General features: G+C 31.8%; 1 protein-coding gene across 2 annotated transcripts in view; it reads left to right on the forward strand.

Annotated features, from left to right (window-relative positions):
* Positions 1-5,688: 5,688 nt before the first annotated feature.
* Positions 5,689-17,133, forward strand: part of LOC106770239 (glycinol 4-dimethylallyltransferase-like) — a 27,132-nt gene continuing 15,687 nt past the window's right edge. The window contains exons 1-5 of one of the 2 annotated variants that reach the window (XM_022785397.1): positions 5,689-5,855; positions 5,947-5,997; positions 6,419-6,666; positions 6,784-6,867; positions 6,971-7,045. In XM_022785397.1, the coding sequence (XP_022641118.1) occupies positions 5,804-5,855; positions 5,947-5,997; positions 6,419-6,666; positions 6,784-6,867; positions 6,971-7,045 (510 nt within the window). In that variant the 5' untranslated portion in view covers positions 5,689-5,803. The remainder of the gene's footprint in view (positions 5,856-5,946; positions 5,998-6,418; positions 6,667-6,783; positions 6,868-6,970; positions 7,046-17,133) is intronic. The other variant, XM_014656056.2, reaches the window with a different exon arrangement.

Below are 17,133 nucleotides of genomic sequence, written 5' to 3' on the forward strand. Positions count from 1 at the left end.
TATATATATATATATATATATATATATATATATATATATATATATATATATATATATAATCACTTAATAGTGTACATGCACTATTTTTATAATATTTTAGTGTTACCAATAACGAGCTAAATGAATGAGTTTACAAATCAAAACTCGATAATTTAGTTATGACTTTTAAACTCGCTTAAAGAAATATATAAAACTACAGTGAAAATTTTAAAAATTTCACAAATTTATAAATCTGAATTCTTAAATAAATTTAAGTCTTTCAACTTTTATGATACCATTGTTCTAAATGTTTGTTAAAATTTCAATTTTTTTTTTCTCTTTTTTAATTACTATATATGAGAGAAGAGACATAGGTCCGGATTGTTGAGAAAATCAATCGTAAAGACCTTTAGGCTTTGAGTTTTTAATAATCAAGACTTAAAATTTTCACAAGTGTGCATTACAATGCAAGAGAAATTGAATAAGTTTGAAAACTCATCTCAAGAGGAGCACACCAAGTTATAGGGAAAAAATGTGTTTAGAAACAAACTAAATAACATTAGCATAGTACAAAAACATATAGTCAAGAAGGTAAATGATCAAACTTATGCTTGCGAGATTAGAAATTATACTCTTACTTCTTGTTTATTCTTCAATTATGAAATTTAATTTATATCAAATAGCTATTAAGACTTCCTTTCTAAGTGGATTTATTAAGGAAGATGTTTATGTAGAACAAGACCATTGGTTTGAAGATTATAAATTGTCTAATTAAATTTATAAATTAAAGAAAGTACTTATGGATTAAAACAAATACCTATATCTTAGTATAAAAGACTTAACAATTTTATATCGAAAAATGATTTAATAGAGGAAAAATTAGTTCAACATTGTTTATCAAGAGAGTAGGATAACACATTTTGTTTATTCATGTTTACATTGATAATATTATTTTTGGATCAAATGTTAATTCTCTTTGTAAAAGATTTGTAATTATTATGCAGACAAAATTTGAAATGCAAATGGGAGAATTATTATTGTTTCTTGGCTTATAAATTAAGCAAATGGAAGGTGGAACCTTTATATCTTAAAAGAAGCATTGTAAGGAAATGCATAAGAAATTTAGAATGGATACAACAAAGGAGGCAACTACTCTTATGGCAATGTTACTTAGATAAAGATGAATCAGGTATGGAAGTAAACCAAACTATGTTTAGGAGCATGATAAGATCATTATTATATCTTACTGCTAGTTGGCTCATATAATACAAAGTGTGTGTGTGTGTGTGCATGTGCTAGATTATCAGTCTAGTCTTAGAGAATCACACCTTATAGTAGTTAAGAGATCCTTAAGTACCTTAAGGGAACTATCTCTTTTGGATTTTGGTATCTTTCAAATGCCTCTACTAGTTTAATAAGTTATTGCAATAATGATTATGAGGGATGTAAAATTGGTAGGAAAAGCACTAATGGAACATGTAATTTTTTAGGTATGCTTTTTAGTCTCTTGACACTGTAAAAAATAGGCTTGTGTGAGACTGCCAACCTCTAAGGTTGAGAGTATATTGCTACAAAAAATTGTTATGCTCAAATCCTTTGGATGAAACAATAATTAAAAGATTTTGTTATTTTTCTCAATTATATTCCACTAAAATGTGATAATACTAGTGCTATTAATCTCACAAAAAAATCCCTTAATGCATTCCAAAACTATGTATATTGAGATAAGAGATCATTTTCTAAGAGATCATATCCAAAAGGGGGATTTTGAAGTCAAATATATAAAAGTGCCAAGAACCAATTAGCAGACAATTTCACCAAAGTATTGCCTAAGGATATATTTTTCTTTTTAATCTTAGAAGGGACTTAGGAATATTATATATGTCATAAAGGCTTAAAAGTACTTTAAATTATATTTTTCCAAAAATTTAGTTGTAGATAATCGATTATCAAGAGTGATAATTGATTCTCAAGGTCTTAAAATGTTTTATTTTGGCTATGGAATAATCCATTACCAAGTGTGATAATCGATTACCTTCACACAACTCCAAAGTACAAAATTGCCTATGAAATAATCGATTATCTAGGATGATAATTGATTATCACTATTCTGCATTATAAATTAAAATTGCCCCTAGAATAATAGATTATCGAGGATGTGAATCAATTATCATTATTATGCTTTATAAATTGAAATTAGCTCTTTAATAATCGAAAATCGCATGGGATAATAGATTACCTTAACTTCTGATACCAATGCGAAGAAACAATAATTAATTATCTTGAATAATATTTTGACTATAGCAAGTTTGAGAATATTAAAACTTTGAAAACTAGTCATTGTAACAACTAGTTTTTCCTTTATGACAAAGAATATGACCATTGGGGCACCTAGAACTATACATAGGAGCTTCATAATTAATTATAATCTCAAAATTACTCCTATTTTAAGTTATCCATTAATTAATTGAAATCCTAACCTATTGTCTCCATCCACAAAACTATGAGTTTTGAACTCTAAACTCTTCTCCCACATCCATCAATTCAAAATTCTCAAACTCCATTGCTGAATCATCTCGCAGAAAAATTCCAACAAAAAGAGGAAGAAGTGGTAATCTAGCTCCTACACAAGTTCATTGACACAAAAAGAAGAATAGAGTTCACTACATTCTAGAAAGACAGAAAGTTAATAACACCAAAGTTCATTGATGTAGATTGGTTCAGTGCAGTTGGTTTCAAATTTCCTCAATTATTGGCCAATCATGGGTTACAACACGATATAGAACTAAGAGGTTCATTCTACCCGGATCTTATTTGTGTGTTCTACTAGAATTTTAAATTCAGAGATGGTGTAGCCTCCATAAAGGTCAAGGGTATTGATATTATTATTGACGATGATATATAAGCAAATGTTGCACACCTTCCTATTTGAGAAGATGTCATTAATATACACACAGGATTGAAGGATTCAATAGGTTGTTAGCCTTTAGGTCTTTCTTGAATGACTCATCCATTATCTAATTGTCTAGATTCTATGTCTGAAGGTATCAAATCATACATAGTACTCTGAGAAAAACCTCCTAATCATACATGGATTGCTTAATCATGTCACTATTAGACTTACTAGTTCAGTCTAATAATTGACACATTTCTCAAAGCCATTAGGTTTCCTGCCTACCCTTTTCCTTACTCCCTTTTGATTTCAAGGATATGTGAGTATAAAGGAGTAAAGACTAACAAAGAAAAGGTCTAAAGCACTATGGCATCAAACAAAATTGGCAAAGGTCATCTCAAGAAAATGGGCTTCATTCTTCATGGTGATGCCTTCATTCACAAAGGAGATGTGCCAACTAAAGAACACGAAGATGACTAAAAAATGCTTGACGCTACTTTTGTGTTACATTGTTAAGTTCTGTTATAGGGTCTTCATCCTCTATGGAAGAAAATATTGTAAATATTAGTAGGAGGATAGAAGAGATGTTTCTTCTTCAAGCCTTTAGGCACAAAGAAGTGTGCACCTTAATTAGAAACTTAGACAATAAATTGTCTAATATAAAAACCCAGTTGGACGATTATATGTATCATTATGATGTTAGTGATGAATTTTGAATTAGATATGACGATTATAAGTATCATTATGATGTTAGTGATGAATTTTCAATTAGATATCTATTTTCCTATTTTTATCTAAGATATATGATTGAGGGAGAGCTCAATTCTAATTCAATTAACTAACTTAGGGGGAGTATAAAGATTAGATAATTTGTTTTAAGATAAAAAAAAGGGAGAATAAGTTAAGTTTAAAGCAATGCAATATTTTTCTAAGTCCATGTAATGATATTTTCTTGTCTAAGTTTTGTATATGCAGGTTATTACAAAAAACTTTAAATATATTTTGATGGAGAGATTGTTAGCAAAAAGAGAAGAATTGAAGATCACGATATTTTAATGATGACAAAAAGCAAGTGCAAGAATTCAAAATATACAAATGATATTAGAAGACTTGTTTAATTTTAAGTTTTTGTAATAAGTCTTTTATATTTATGTATTGGACTTAATTTAGAAGGTTACACAATAGCTTGTATAAGATCACTCATGAAAGTGTTTAAAATATTTCAAAAACACTTTGTGATAATATATTAACTTAACTGGTAATCAATTATAGAAATTAACTTCAATTTTTCATCAATTATCACAACTCTTCTCGAGTGTGCTATGAGAAATTTTAGGAAGAAAAGTTTTTAAAATTATGCTTAGTGTTGTTACTTAATCGACTGAATGCGATTTGTATTCACTAAGTTAGTTGTTGTTTTGAAAAATGGTTGAGTGCTTGACATAATTGTCTTAAGAATCATATTTTTAAATATGTTGATGAAGCATTAATGATTAATCGATTACATTAATTACGCTTTCAATTAATGAGTTTGACTATTGTTAGATTGTTATAACTGCAGGATTTATTCTATTACATCAATAGCAAAGTCGATTAAAATGCGTTTGATGTGTATTACTATAAATTGAAGCTGATTTGAATTCAGTAAGAACTTTTGGAGAATTAATATTTTCATATCTTTCAGAGAACGTTGTGTGGTCTTATAGAGAAAAGAAAAGCTCCAAGAACTAGAAAGCTCCAAGAACCAGAGATTGACCATTGTGATCAAAGACTCGAAGGTTTCTTGAGAAGTAAGGCTTGTTGGATATTGAACATCTGATCAATCTACACAAAGAGGTGTATTTTGCGCGATTAAGAATTTGTAATCTTTGAAGATTGATTTGGATTCCCTGCGGTGTTTGTAGGAAGAAGAATTGTGTTCTTGACTTTGAGGGTGCCTCAAAGGGTTTGACAGTAGAAGAGAGTGCTCTTGCTGCGTGTTTGTATTGTTTACTGCCGATATTATATTAGAGGGTTAGAGAGGTGTTTTACATTTTTGACGTAAGGTCCGTGTACAAATTTTGGTGTAAAAACCTTGATCTTTTTTAACAAATAAAATGCTAAAATTCAATCTAAAAAGTTTACCATGAAAACTACAATTAATACATGAAACTTAATCAATCATGCACACCCAAGAGATAATGTATAATAGAAAAACTAAAAAATCACATTTCCAATAACAAATAACCAATCACATGTCAAAAAAAAAAAAACTAACCTACTATGAGGGGTCAAAAATTGTTATTACCATGAGAGTGGAGGGAAGTCATTTTTAAAGTAATGAAGATTGGACACTCTATGCTGCCGTCGTCGTAGTGCTCTATCAACTTGCATGCAAAACTGTAACATAAGCCAAAATTATAATTGGTGGAAACTAAATTAATAAGTCAACCAACCCACCAGACAACATTAATTCGAAAAAAATCAATCATGTGAATTTACGGAGGCTTAGAGTTTGTTTGTTTACTTACAATTCTTTAAACATTATATATATTAATACACGAAACATTCCTCACTCTTCTTATGTTGAATGACCATATCTTACACTCCAAGTTGCATATCACAAATCTAAGAGTTGTTTTTATATATTTGAAGCGCCATTGTTTTTACGTTGTAAGTTTAATTAAATCCAAAGTACTAAATCCTGATACAAAAAAGTCTTTTAAATCTTTCTTTATGCGCGACTGTTGTATTTTATTTGATTATTTTGCAATTGTTTGTCTGTAAAATGTAAACTATGTGCGTCGTAATCAATTTCTATGTTCCAATCAAATTTTATAACTGTTTAAGAAAACTCAAATTTGACGGAATCTCTTTGCCTATAAAATCTCCCATTCCTATGTTCTCTTGTAAAAGGGTGTCTCTACGTTCTTATCTGTGTGATCAGTTTCCATGGCTATGGCACATCTAATATCTTCTCCTAACATCTCTTCATTCTCAAATGGTACTTATACTCACTACGTTCTATTTTCGTTCATTATTTATTGCAAAGTTATTTTGTGAATAATACGTGGAAGCATGCATGGTAATTGTAGGTCCAAATCTTCGGGGCAAAAAACTCTCCTTTAACAGTATTTACTGTGAAAGTATGTCTCATCACTTCTTAATTTTAATAATCTTTATATTAACTCCTATTAATTTTAATAATCTTTATATTAACATTAAATATTATACACCATACTTATTCACTATAATTCATTTATTTTATAAAAATTACTTCAAAATATATTTCATAAAACAACGATAATGAAAATTAAGTATTTAATAATGCGTAGGCAAATTTTAATTTTGTTCACAATATTTTATTTATTTAAAATTGAGAAAATAATAATAATAATAATTGGATATTTTTTAGACAAACCTATAGTTTTCATTAGCGCGATGTTCTTAATTTGACTTTTCAAATTTACCATTTCCTCAATGATCATCTTGTCATGATGTAGTTTCAATAATTTGAAATATAGATTTTGTTGTGCATGCTACAACTTTGAACACTTTGTACATTAGGTTATGGTGGATCAAAAGCTTCTAAGCACAATATAAAAGCTCAAATACAATATAATCCTTTGAGGTTTCAACTATCATCTTTTAATCACCATTACAAAAGCATTCAACATTGTGCTGTGAAAGCCGTGACTGTACCATCTACTGAGTCAGAATCTGAAGCTTCCAACTCCAATAACATTGTCGACTCTGTCAAAAATCTCATTGCCGTTTTGTACCAATTTATTTACCCTTACGCATTATATGGTCAGGTAAGTACAAACCTTTCCATCATTCTTGTAATTAATATTCAAAAGTTATGCTCAATACTAAGTTTTGGATAATTAATACCGTTGTTTTTTTAAATTAACTTAATCTGTATTTTACAGGCAACAGCTACAATTGCTGCTTCTCTCACTGCAGTAGAAAAACTATCAGATATATCTCCGTTGGTTTTTATTGGTTTGTTGCAGGTGAGACTCCAAATATATTTTTATTTTTTAAAAGTCAAATTAAAATTACCCTTTACCTTCAACAAAAGACATTCTTTTAATTTTTTTTTTTTTAATTATTCAGGCTGTGTTACCTCACTCTTTTATGGTTCTTTACGCTAATGGAGTGAATCAAGTGTTTGACTTTGAAATAGATAAGGTATGAAACTTACTATGAATAAGATGTTTACTGACGTACTCCTTCCTTTTTATCAATGGGAGCATCACCAAATTACAACACCCAAAATTTGACCATAACCCTGACATTATTTTTATTTTAACTAATTCACTTTATGGACATATTAAAGTAATTTTACATATATTTTATATACTGAATTAATTAAAATAATTGAAAATATATTTGGATTTTTGGAATGACCTTCAACATTAAAAATGGTGATAATATTACAGAACAAATCATATTACCAAATAAATAATTTTTATTGTTAGAATTTCTTACAGTTTTGTCTTATTCAATGCCCGGGTGTAAGGTTTGTCACGTTTTGTTTTATACGGATGATTTCTTTATTCTTATATATGACTTTTGGTTTCCTCTACGTAAATGAGTGAACATTAATTAATGAAATATTTTTTTCTGCGATACCTATGAATTCTATTTATTGGAATTATCATATCCATTATATATAAATATTAGTCGATGAACTAAGGTTAAGTTATATTTAAAAATTATTAGAATACAATTAATTTAAAATATATAAATAAATTGAAATCAGATTTTATCAATTGGTTTTATAGAGTTGACGAAGATTTATCGTATAAGTCTCCATTATTTTAGTTCTTCCTTACACCACGATGGTTGACCATAGCTCCTTTCATGGTGATTAACTCATTAATCCTTCGAACCCTCTTTATCTTCATGTCAACTAGTCATGTTAGAAAAGAAGAAAAAATAAAATATTGTATTTCTTACTCTAAGATAAAAAGAGAGTAGATATATATAATTATTCAGAGCAATATAAAGAAAGAATATGAATTGAAAAATATATGAAAATAAATGCATAAATATGAATAGAGAATAAAATAATTCGAATAAATCACCCGTATAAACTTTAGTCTCACCAATGAACGAAACTATCATGCCTGGACAAGAATTATGAAGCTTTCTCTTGTCTCCAAAAGCTTGTAGTTGGCAACAGCATTCAACCCCGTCACCAAGAAATACATCCTATGGAGAATATTAATGTAGTGTATAACTTGCGTTGCATATTCATTGATTGAGAAGGCTATAAAATAGCCGTACGTGTACAGAAGCGATACTGGACCAAACAAAAACTACACGAAATAAAAACAACTGAACTACAAACTGAGTGGTTGCTACAGTGCAACTGAAAACAGGGAAAAAAAAAAAACAACGCCTCATGACCGAGCTGTTACATTAATAGTAATCACCAAGTTCTGTTACAGAGTTTCAACAATACAAGAAATAAATTCAGAAAACGCGACACACTGAACTTTAATGAAACAACATATCAGCAAAGTAGAATTACAAAAACACCCTAACAACTTAAGTCATTCAACAAAATTCCTCCATAAATTCAAGTTCTTCTTTCCTTCCTTTCGATCATCTTTCTAAAGGAATAATAATATGTTTACTTTTTTTTCGTGATTTACTTAGTTATTTGCCGACTCGATTGCTTGTTTATTGTCTATTTGGATCAACATTTTCTCTTCTTACATCAATTCCAAATTTTGTAGCACATTTATAAGTCTGATTGTATGTCAAACACTCTAGAATGCTATCACATATTTAGCTTCACACGTTGATAGTGTCAGAATGAGTTGTTTTTTTGATAGTCAAATAAATGTTGTATTTTCAATGAAGAAAACATAACCAATACTGTTCTTCCGATCATCCACATCTCCACACCAGTCATTGTGTGAATACCCACTAAGCTGGTAAATGTCTTACTTAGCATACATTAATGCAAAAGATAAAGTTCCCTTTATTCGCTTTAATGCTTTCCAATGAGAATACCTTGGCTCCTCCATAAAATGGGTTGTAACTCCCATGCTCAACACAAGGTCTGACCTTGTGTTGGTCAAATACTTGAGACTCCTAATTAAGCTTCAATATCTACTTGCATCAACATGATCCCCTTCCCCATTTTTTGATAGTTATGTTCAAGGTTCCATTGGAGTGGAAACTGGATTGTACTTCATCACCTTTGCCTTTCTCGGTATATCCTCAACATACATCCTTTGAGACAGAAAGATCCCTGCTGAACTTTGATCCACCTCCAAACACAAAATATGTCTCATCATGCCCAAATCGGTCATTTCGAATTCCTTCTTTATTACCTCTTTGAATTCTTTATCTAGCTAGACTTTGCTTTTCATAAAAATCAAATCATCTACATACAAGGTAACGAGTAACATACTCGTCATATGCTTCTTTAGGTATGGAGCATGTTCATATATGGACATTGCTCATAACCATTCTTCTTGAAATAGTTAATTCTCTCATTCCAAGCTTGTAGGGCTTGCTTCGAACCATACAATGCCTTCTTCAACTTTAACACCTTGTTTTCTTTGCCTCTTCTAATGTAACCTAGATATTTTTCTACATAAACTTCCTCTTCTAGAACTCCATTCATAAATGCAAACTTTACATTCATTTGTTGTATCTTCCAACCTTGTTGTGCTCCTAGCAAAAATAATAACCAAATTTTTCCATCCTTGTTACTAGGGCAAATACCTTATCATAGTCAATTCTTTTCTGCTTTGTAGCCCTTCACCACTAGTCGAGCCTTGTAGTGCTTCATCTCTCCTTTTGCATTGATCTTCTTCTTGTACACCCACTTCACACCAATTGGCCAAGCTCCTGTGGATAAATCTGCCACTTCCCATGTTTCACTTTTTTCATTTGAGTCGATCTCCTTATCCATAACTTTCTACCATCTCTCATCAAGCATGACTTCTTAAAACTCAACATCTTCTGCACTTGCCAACTGACGTACTACATGTACCTTATTAGTGGAGTTATAAATGTCATTTAGACTCCTAAATCTGGGCTGCATAGGTTCATCTTCTTTTTCACCATGCTCATTTGTGACCTTTGGGACTTGGTAGTATCATTTGAGCTCTTGTTAACCATTGTGGAGTCTTCTCCCCAATAAATCATGCTTGTTCATTATAACCAATGAAAATATACTTAATATGCTATGCTACCAAAAAGTTTGAAATTCTTGACACTTTGCTTTTTTCCACTCCAGATTTCATGCGGTGTCATTCCATTCAGCTTCGCATGTGGGAACTTCTTTTGTAGATATATAGCACACTACACAACCTTTTTCCAGAAATCCTTTGACATATATTCTTCCTTTTAAGCATTGTTCGAACCATATCAAGAATAGTCTTATTCTTCCTCTCTACTATGCCATTCTATTGTGATGAATATGAAGTTGTTGAAAATCTTCTTATCCCTTGTTCTTCACAATACTACATAAAACTTATAGACACAAATTTACCTCCCTTGTCAGACCGTACTATACTTTAATCAGCTTGCTAGTCTCTTTCTCCACAACCTATTAAACATTTCAAATGCTTCTAATTTCTTCTGTAAGAAGTACACCCTGGTCCTTCGAGAGAAGTCATCTATGAATGGAATAATGTATTTCTTACCACTGAATGAACTAGGATAAATTTGTCCACACATATTCCTGTGTATTAGTTCGAGTTGCTCTTCTACCCTACACATAGCCAAGTTTGGAAACTTCATTCTTGAATGCTTTTCTAGCACGCATTCTTCACAAAATTTCTTCTCATATTCTATATTAGGTAGTTCGGATACTAGTTCTCTCCTTGATAGTTGGACCAGACTTCCAAGATTTAGATGTCTAAACCATAAGTGCTACATCATAACTTCATCTTTCATGTCCAACTTCAAACACCTCCCTTGCAAGATCTTCAACTCCAGTTTATACATCTGATTTTCTTCATTTCTACCTGGGCTGTAAGACGACCATACTTATCCTTCAAACACAATACTTAGTCCTTCATTAAAACCGAATTATTTCTTTTAATAAACTACCTTATGCTTAAAATATTGCTCAATTCAAGAACATATTAAACGTCTCTGATTTCTCCAACTCACCCATCATTCTGTATCTATCAGATTGTTCCATGCCCTTTTACATCCACTCTAGAATCATCTCCAAAAGACACAAATCCAGCCTCTACAATCATGAGTTAATCGAAAAAGTTCTCAATTCCACATATATGATTATTATCTCCCAATGTAGAGGTACGACATTGAGTTGGTAGAATTCTCCTTAGCCTTTGATTTCAAGCATGACAGTACATCTGAGTTCACCATCTCCAGTTACGAGTTCTACTCTTCATTACCAAGTTGTCTGTGCCTGATCCCCAGTTGTTCTCCTTCATTTCCGAGGTAATCACCTACATTTTCGAGTTTCTACCTTGTCTTGACAAATTGTTTGAATGTGTCGTTGAGCCCTTCAAGCATATCGTCAAACTTCTTTAATTTGAATTCTGGCTCTATCTCACCAGTTTCTTGAATAACTCCATATCTTCTAGCATAAGCTCACAATAGCTCGGTAATGCTTTGTCCGAGCTCTTCACCTTTATCATCAGGCTCCCTTTCTCCTTTGTCGGGCTCTTTGTCAATTTGGTGGTCAACAACTTGCAATTCGTCTTCTCGTCCCCTGACAATTTAGCCTTAGACAAGTTAGCTTCTCTCAACCCAAACATCACCTTCTTGGTCTAAGATAGCCTGGTCTACTTCTGTTTGGCACGAGACACCTTATTTTATATTTGATTAGCCTCAAATAACACTGTTTTCTTCAAGTCGGATCTAGACACCACAAAACGCATCTACTGATTCTTAAACACTTTGGTTTTCTCCAACTCAACTTCACACACCACATAATGCATATGCTGAGCTCCAGATACCTCATAATGCATATATTAAGCTCTAAACACCTCGATCTTAGCATCATAGAGTTTGGTCTTTGAATCAAACAACATAGTCTCCTCACTAAACAGTCTGGTCTCCTCTTGTACCACCTCAGACAGCTTAGTTAAGAATGTGTCCAAGCATTTTGAAAATAAAAAAATCCTTATCTTTTCCACATCTTCTTCTGTTAGAAGATTTTTTTCAGCTTTTTTTCTAGCTCGGCAAACTTTTGCTATGTGGTTAACTTTCCTACAATTATAACAACTTCCTAATTTGTATTTGATTGCCACATTTGAAGGACTCCACACCAATTTGGGATTGACCTTCACAACCTCTTCCATGACCATGGCCATGCCAATTTTGTTGCCCAGTTTGATTTATGTTGACTTCATTTTCAGCTAAGCCATGTCCACCTTCAGCTTGATCACTATGTGCTCTGCCTCCTCATTATCTAACTCTAGAACCTCGGCCTTGAGTGTTTTGAGTTCCATTCATATTGCATTTTACGTGTAGTGTTAGATTACCGAGTTCCTTCATTTTCTTCTTCCTTTGTTCGTGAGCTTCCAATGATCCAGCTAACTTGTTCCCTATGAGAAGTGACATGTTCTTTGATTCTTCAATGACACCAACAAAGCCCTTAAAATTATCCGTTATAGATTTCAAGATTTTTTCTACAATCCAGTTAGGTGGAATTTCTTCACCATTCATACTAAGTTGATTGACAACCTTCTCTACCCGAGGGATGTACTCGATAACCAACTTTGTTTCCTCCATCTCCAAATGTTCAAACTCTCCCCTGAGATCTTGTACCCATACCTGACGCATGTGATTGTCTCCACTGAATGAAATCTCAAGAATCTCCTAGGTTTCCTTTATTGGCGACGCATTTGCTATATTTTGGAATCCTTATTCGTCTATTGCATTGTACAAAAAATAAAATGTTGACCTATCTTTCCTTCGTGTTTTCTTCAACACAAAAACCTGTGCCACAGTCTGATGTTTTTTCTCATCGGGTTTATCATACCTGGCCTCCACTATATCTCTTACGTCTTAGAATCTCAAGAATACCTTTATTTATAAGCACCAATTGTCATAATTGGTCTTCTTTGACAATTATGACACAATCAACTTTTTCCATCTTCGCCACTTTTTTTCAAGCACTCACTGTCCCTCACTATTTCACTCACTTGCTTTCTCTTTTTTTTTTCCTCATACTCGGTACTTAGAGTATAAAACTTTGATACCACTTTCTTAAAATAGAATGCATAATTGAAGAATATTAATTTTTTGTATAACTCGCATTGCATATTCATTGATTAAGAAAGCTATTAAATAGTCATGTACAGAAATGATCCTAGACCAAATAAAAACCAAACGAAATAAAAACATCTGAACTAAAAACTGATCGGGTTACTACAATGCACCTGAAAACAGAAAAAAAAACAACGCCTAATGATCGAGATGTTTGAATAATAATAACCACAAGGTGTATTACAAAGCTGCTACAGTACAATAAATAAAAACTAGAAAATGTGGCACACTAATGAAACGACACAACAAAAAATCAGAATTACAAAAATACCCCAACAACTTAAGTTTATCCAACAACATGGTACTCGCTTGTATTCATAGATCCATTAACGATTCCATTCTACAATCCATTTTGAGGATGGATGGTTTGGCAAGGTCTCAATGATTGCTTTTCTCAAGATGATATGGTTAGGGCTTCTAAACTTAAAGAACAAATTTTTCACTTACAACACGGCACCCTCAATTTTAGTCAAAATTTCACTCAGTTAAAAGTGTATGGGATGAGTTTGACAATTACAAATTTATTCTCACTTGTAAGTGTTCAATACCTTGCAAATTCGAAGCAACCCAAGTGAGTAAAACATACAGAGATAAAAACTATGTCATTCCTTTCCTCAAAGGACTGAGTAATCAATTTTAACATGTTAGATCCCAAACCAAACTTCCCCAAATAAACAAAGTATTCTCTCTGGTTGCTCAACAAGAAAGGTAGATGCCTACTACATTATAATGATTGAACCTTCATTAGATACGAAAATCTTTACTGTCAATACTGGTAAAAGAATTGGTTCTGAAAGGGGTCTTCTCATTAATCCAAACCAATATGCTGGAAATGGCAAAGGTCGTGGAAATAGAGGAAGAGGCCGTAACAATACTAAAGAGGCCAAATATTCTCCAACAAACTTTGTACTCAATGCGGTATGACCAATCACACAGTTGACACATGTTATTTTAAGCATGAATTTCCTCTTGGTTACAAGTCGAGAAAAAGCAATGCCAATGGGTTCACTTCCAATGATGCCATGGAAAAAGTGCATCAAACCCAGTTAAGGATTACTACGTCAAGTTTTGGTTTTACACAATCAGTATCAAGGTCTTCTCAATTGGCTTCAAAAGTCCAACTTACATAGTTGCAATATCTTCCCATCTTTCCAATTTTGCCCACACCATAGTTTTTCACATTCATTCAACTTCTTCCGTAGGTATACATTGTGATTAATGACTCATTAATATAGGAGCCTATAAACACATGACTTTCAACCTTGCAAGTTTTCTCACTTTTTTCTAAAATTTCACCTATTCTCATTGCTAACTCCAACTGTTATCTTGTTTTTAACTCTGCCTTTTGTTATATCAAACAGACCCTAATCCGAAGACAATTTGTACAACTAAGCAACTCTAGGGGACTGTACATGCTAATGTCTCAAAGTTAATCCTCTTACGACCAACTCAACCAATTCCTTTTGTGCTTGTGTTACAGTGACATCAACTTTTATAGATTTTTAAAAAATTAAGCTATACATAATCTAAAAAGTTAGGATGGTTGATTCTTAATTATTAGGTCTATTTAGCATGATAGATTTTGTATAATGCTATAAATAAATTTTGTGTGGTCTACATTAGGCACATAATACATTTAAAACATATCCAATTCTACATCATAACAAAGTCATGGGCTAGAGTCATAGGAGATGGGAAGCCATTAAAAGACCTAGAAAGATATCATTGATTGGTTGGCAAACTCAACTATCTTATCACCAGACCCAAAATCACTGTTGCGGTTAGTGTGGTAAGCCAATTTCTAAATGCCCTCCTTGTGATAACCATTGTGATGCTTTGACACGTATCCTTTGATACATAAAAAATGCTCTAGGACAAGGATTATTTTATGAAGAAAAAGGAAGTATTAAAATCACTTGTTACTCTGATGCAGATTTGGTAGGGCCACCATCAGATAAAAGATCCACTTTTGGGTATTGTGTTCTTATGGAATGAAACTTTATCTCATGGAAAAGATAGAAGCAAAATATAGTTGCTAGATCAAGTGTAGAAGCAATCGTGTTGTGGCAGTAACCACTTGTGAGCTTACGTGGCTTAGGCAACTACTTCTACAGCTAAACATAGGAGGCAACCATGAAACAATGCTTATTTGTGACAATCAAGCTGCACTTCACATTGCATCAAACCTAGTTTTCCATAAGAACCAAACACATTGAAATTGATTATCACTTTATTAGAGAAAATATGCTCTCTAGAGAAATCACTACTATTTTTTCAACCCTAGCAATCAGTTGGCTAACATGTCCACCAAGTCTCTTAGAGGCTCTCAGATTGAGTATATTTGTAACAAGGTTGGTACATATCACATATATGCTCAAACTTTTAAGGAATTAAGCGTTACATAATTTGAAAAATTAGTATGATTGATTCCTAATTATTAGGTGTATTTATTATAATTGATTTTGTATCATGTTATAAATACATTATGTGTGGTCTACATTAGACACACAATACATTCAAAATATATGAAATTCTATAGCCTCCAATACTATTGTTAGTCCTAGGCTTTAGCATCTATGACTTAGTCATATTTCATATTTAAAATTAGTTATTATCTACACAACTTCCTTTGGTAACCTTCCAAATATCATATCCTTATGATGTATGCTAATTTGCTAGACAAAGAAACCTTCCTTTTGTTTCTTGTACGAATAAATCAATACAAATGTTTGATCTTTTATATGTTGGTATTTTGGGGACCGTGTTTCACCACCTTCATTATGGGTTATAAATTTTTTTTAACCATCATTGATGATTTTTCACTATTTACATGGGTTAAATTAATGAAATATAAAAGTAAAACTAGAGATCACTTGAAGAATTTTGTTAATTCCATATAAACACAATTTGATGCAAAGCACAAGGAAATCCAAAGTGATAATGGACCATAATTTTTTATGATAGACTTTTACCTTGAAAAAAGAATTTCTCATCAAAAGAACATGTGTTGAAACACCAAAACAAAATGCTATAGTTGAGCAAAAGCATCAACATATCATGAATGTTGCCAAAGTTTTAATGTTTCAAACTAATTTACCAAAATCTCTTTGGTCCTATATTGTCAACCATTTAGTTAATCTCATTAATAGATTGCCTACACCTTTGCTACAAAATATACTATAAACAACAAACTAACTTAAATCACTTAAGAGTTTTTGGTTGTTTAGCCTACTCAACCACTTTAGAACATGGTCTAACCAAATTATCTCCCAAGGTCAAAAAAACCTGTTTTTATTGGATACAAAGAAAGTACTAAAGGATAATTGTTCTATTATATTCAATGTAGGCATATTTTTATCACGAGAAATGTGTTTTTTTTTTTTATGAAGCTTCCTTTCCTTTTAATTAGAAGTTGAATCTGATATGACGCCAAAACCAATTTTGTGAGAATACTTCCCTGTTTGACATAGATGAATCCTGCATTTTTTCAAATCCAGAAAAAGTAGATGACCCAAATCTTACTATTGATCCAACATCACACATTTCTTCACAAACACCTCGACACTCCATGCAACAAAGAGAATGCCCACACTACTTGAGAGATTATCACTACTTCCTATCTATTGTTTAACAATATAGATATGTCATCTAGTAATAATCCTTCTTTTGTTCATTATCCTTTGTCTGCCTTTTTGTCTTAAGTTTCATATGTGGGGTCAAGATTAACGATTTGGGAATAATGTCCAATTCCAAGTTGTCCAATTATCGTTTAGTGAAACCGTTCGGTAAATTGCGAGGTTACCTGTAGAAGGTACTTTTATGTCAAAATCAGTAAGATTCGACTATTCAATTATTAATATTGTATTAAATGCAATTATCTAATATCAATTATAATAATTAGTTTTAAATTGTAATAATTAGTCTTTATTAGCTAATTTTTGTATATTTACTTTCCCTTTATTTAATTTAATTGTCAGTGTTAAATATCATTTATTATGATT

The sequence above is a fragment of the Vigna radiata genome, chromosome 8 (assembly GCF_000741045.1).
Source record: "Vigna radiata var. radiata cultivar VC1973A chromosome 8, Vradiata_ver6, whole genome shotgun sequence".
Taxonomy (NCBI): Eukaryota; Viridiplantae; Streptophyta; class Magnoliopsida; order Fabales; family Fabaceae; genus Vigna; species Vigna radiata.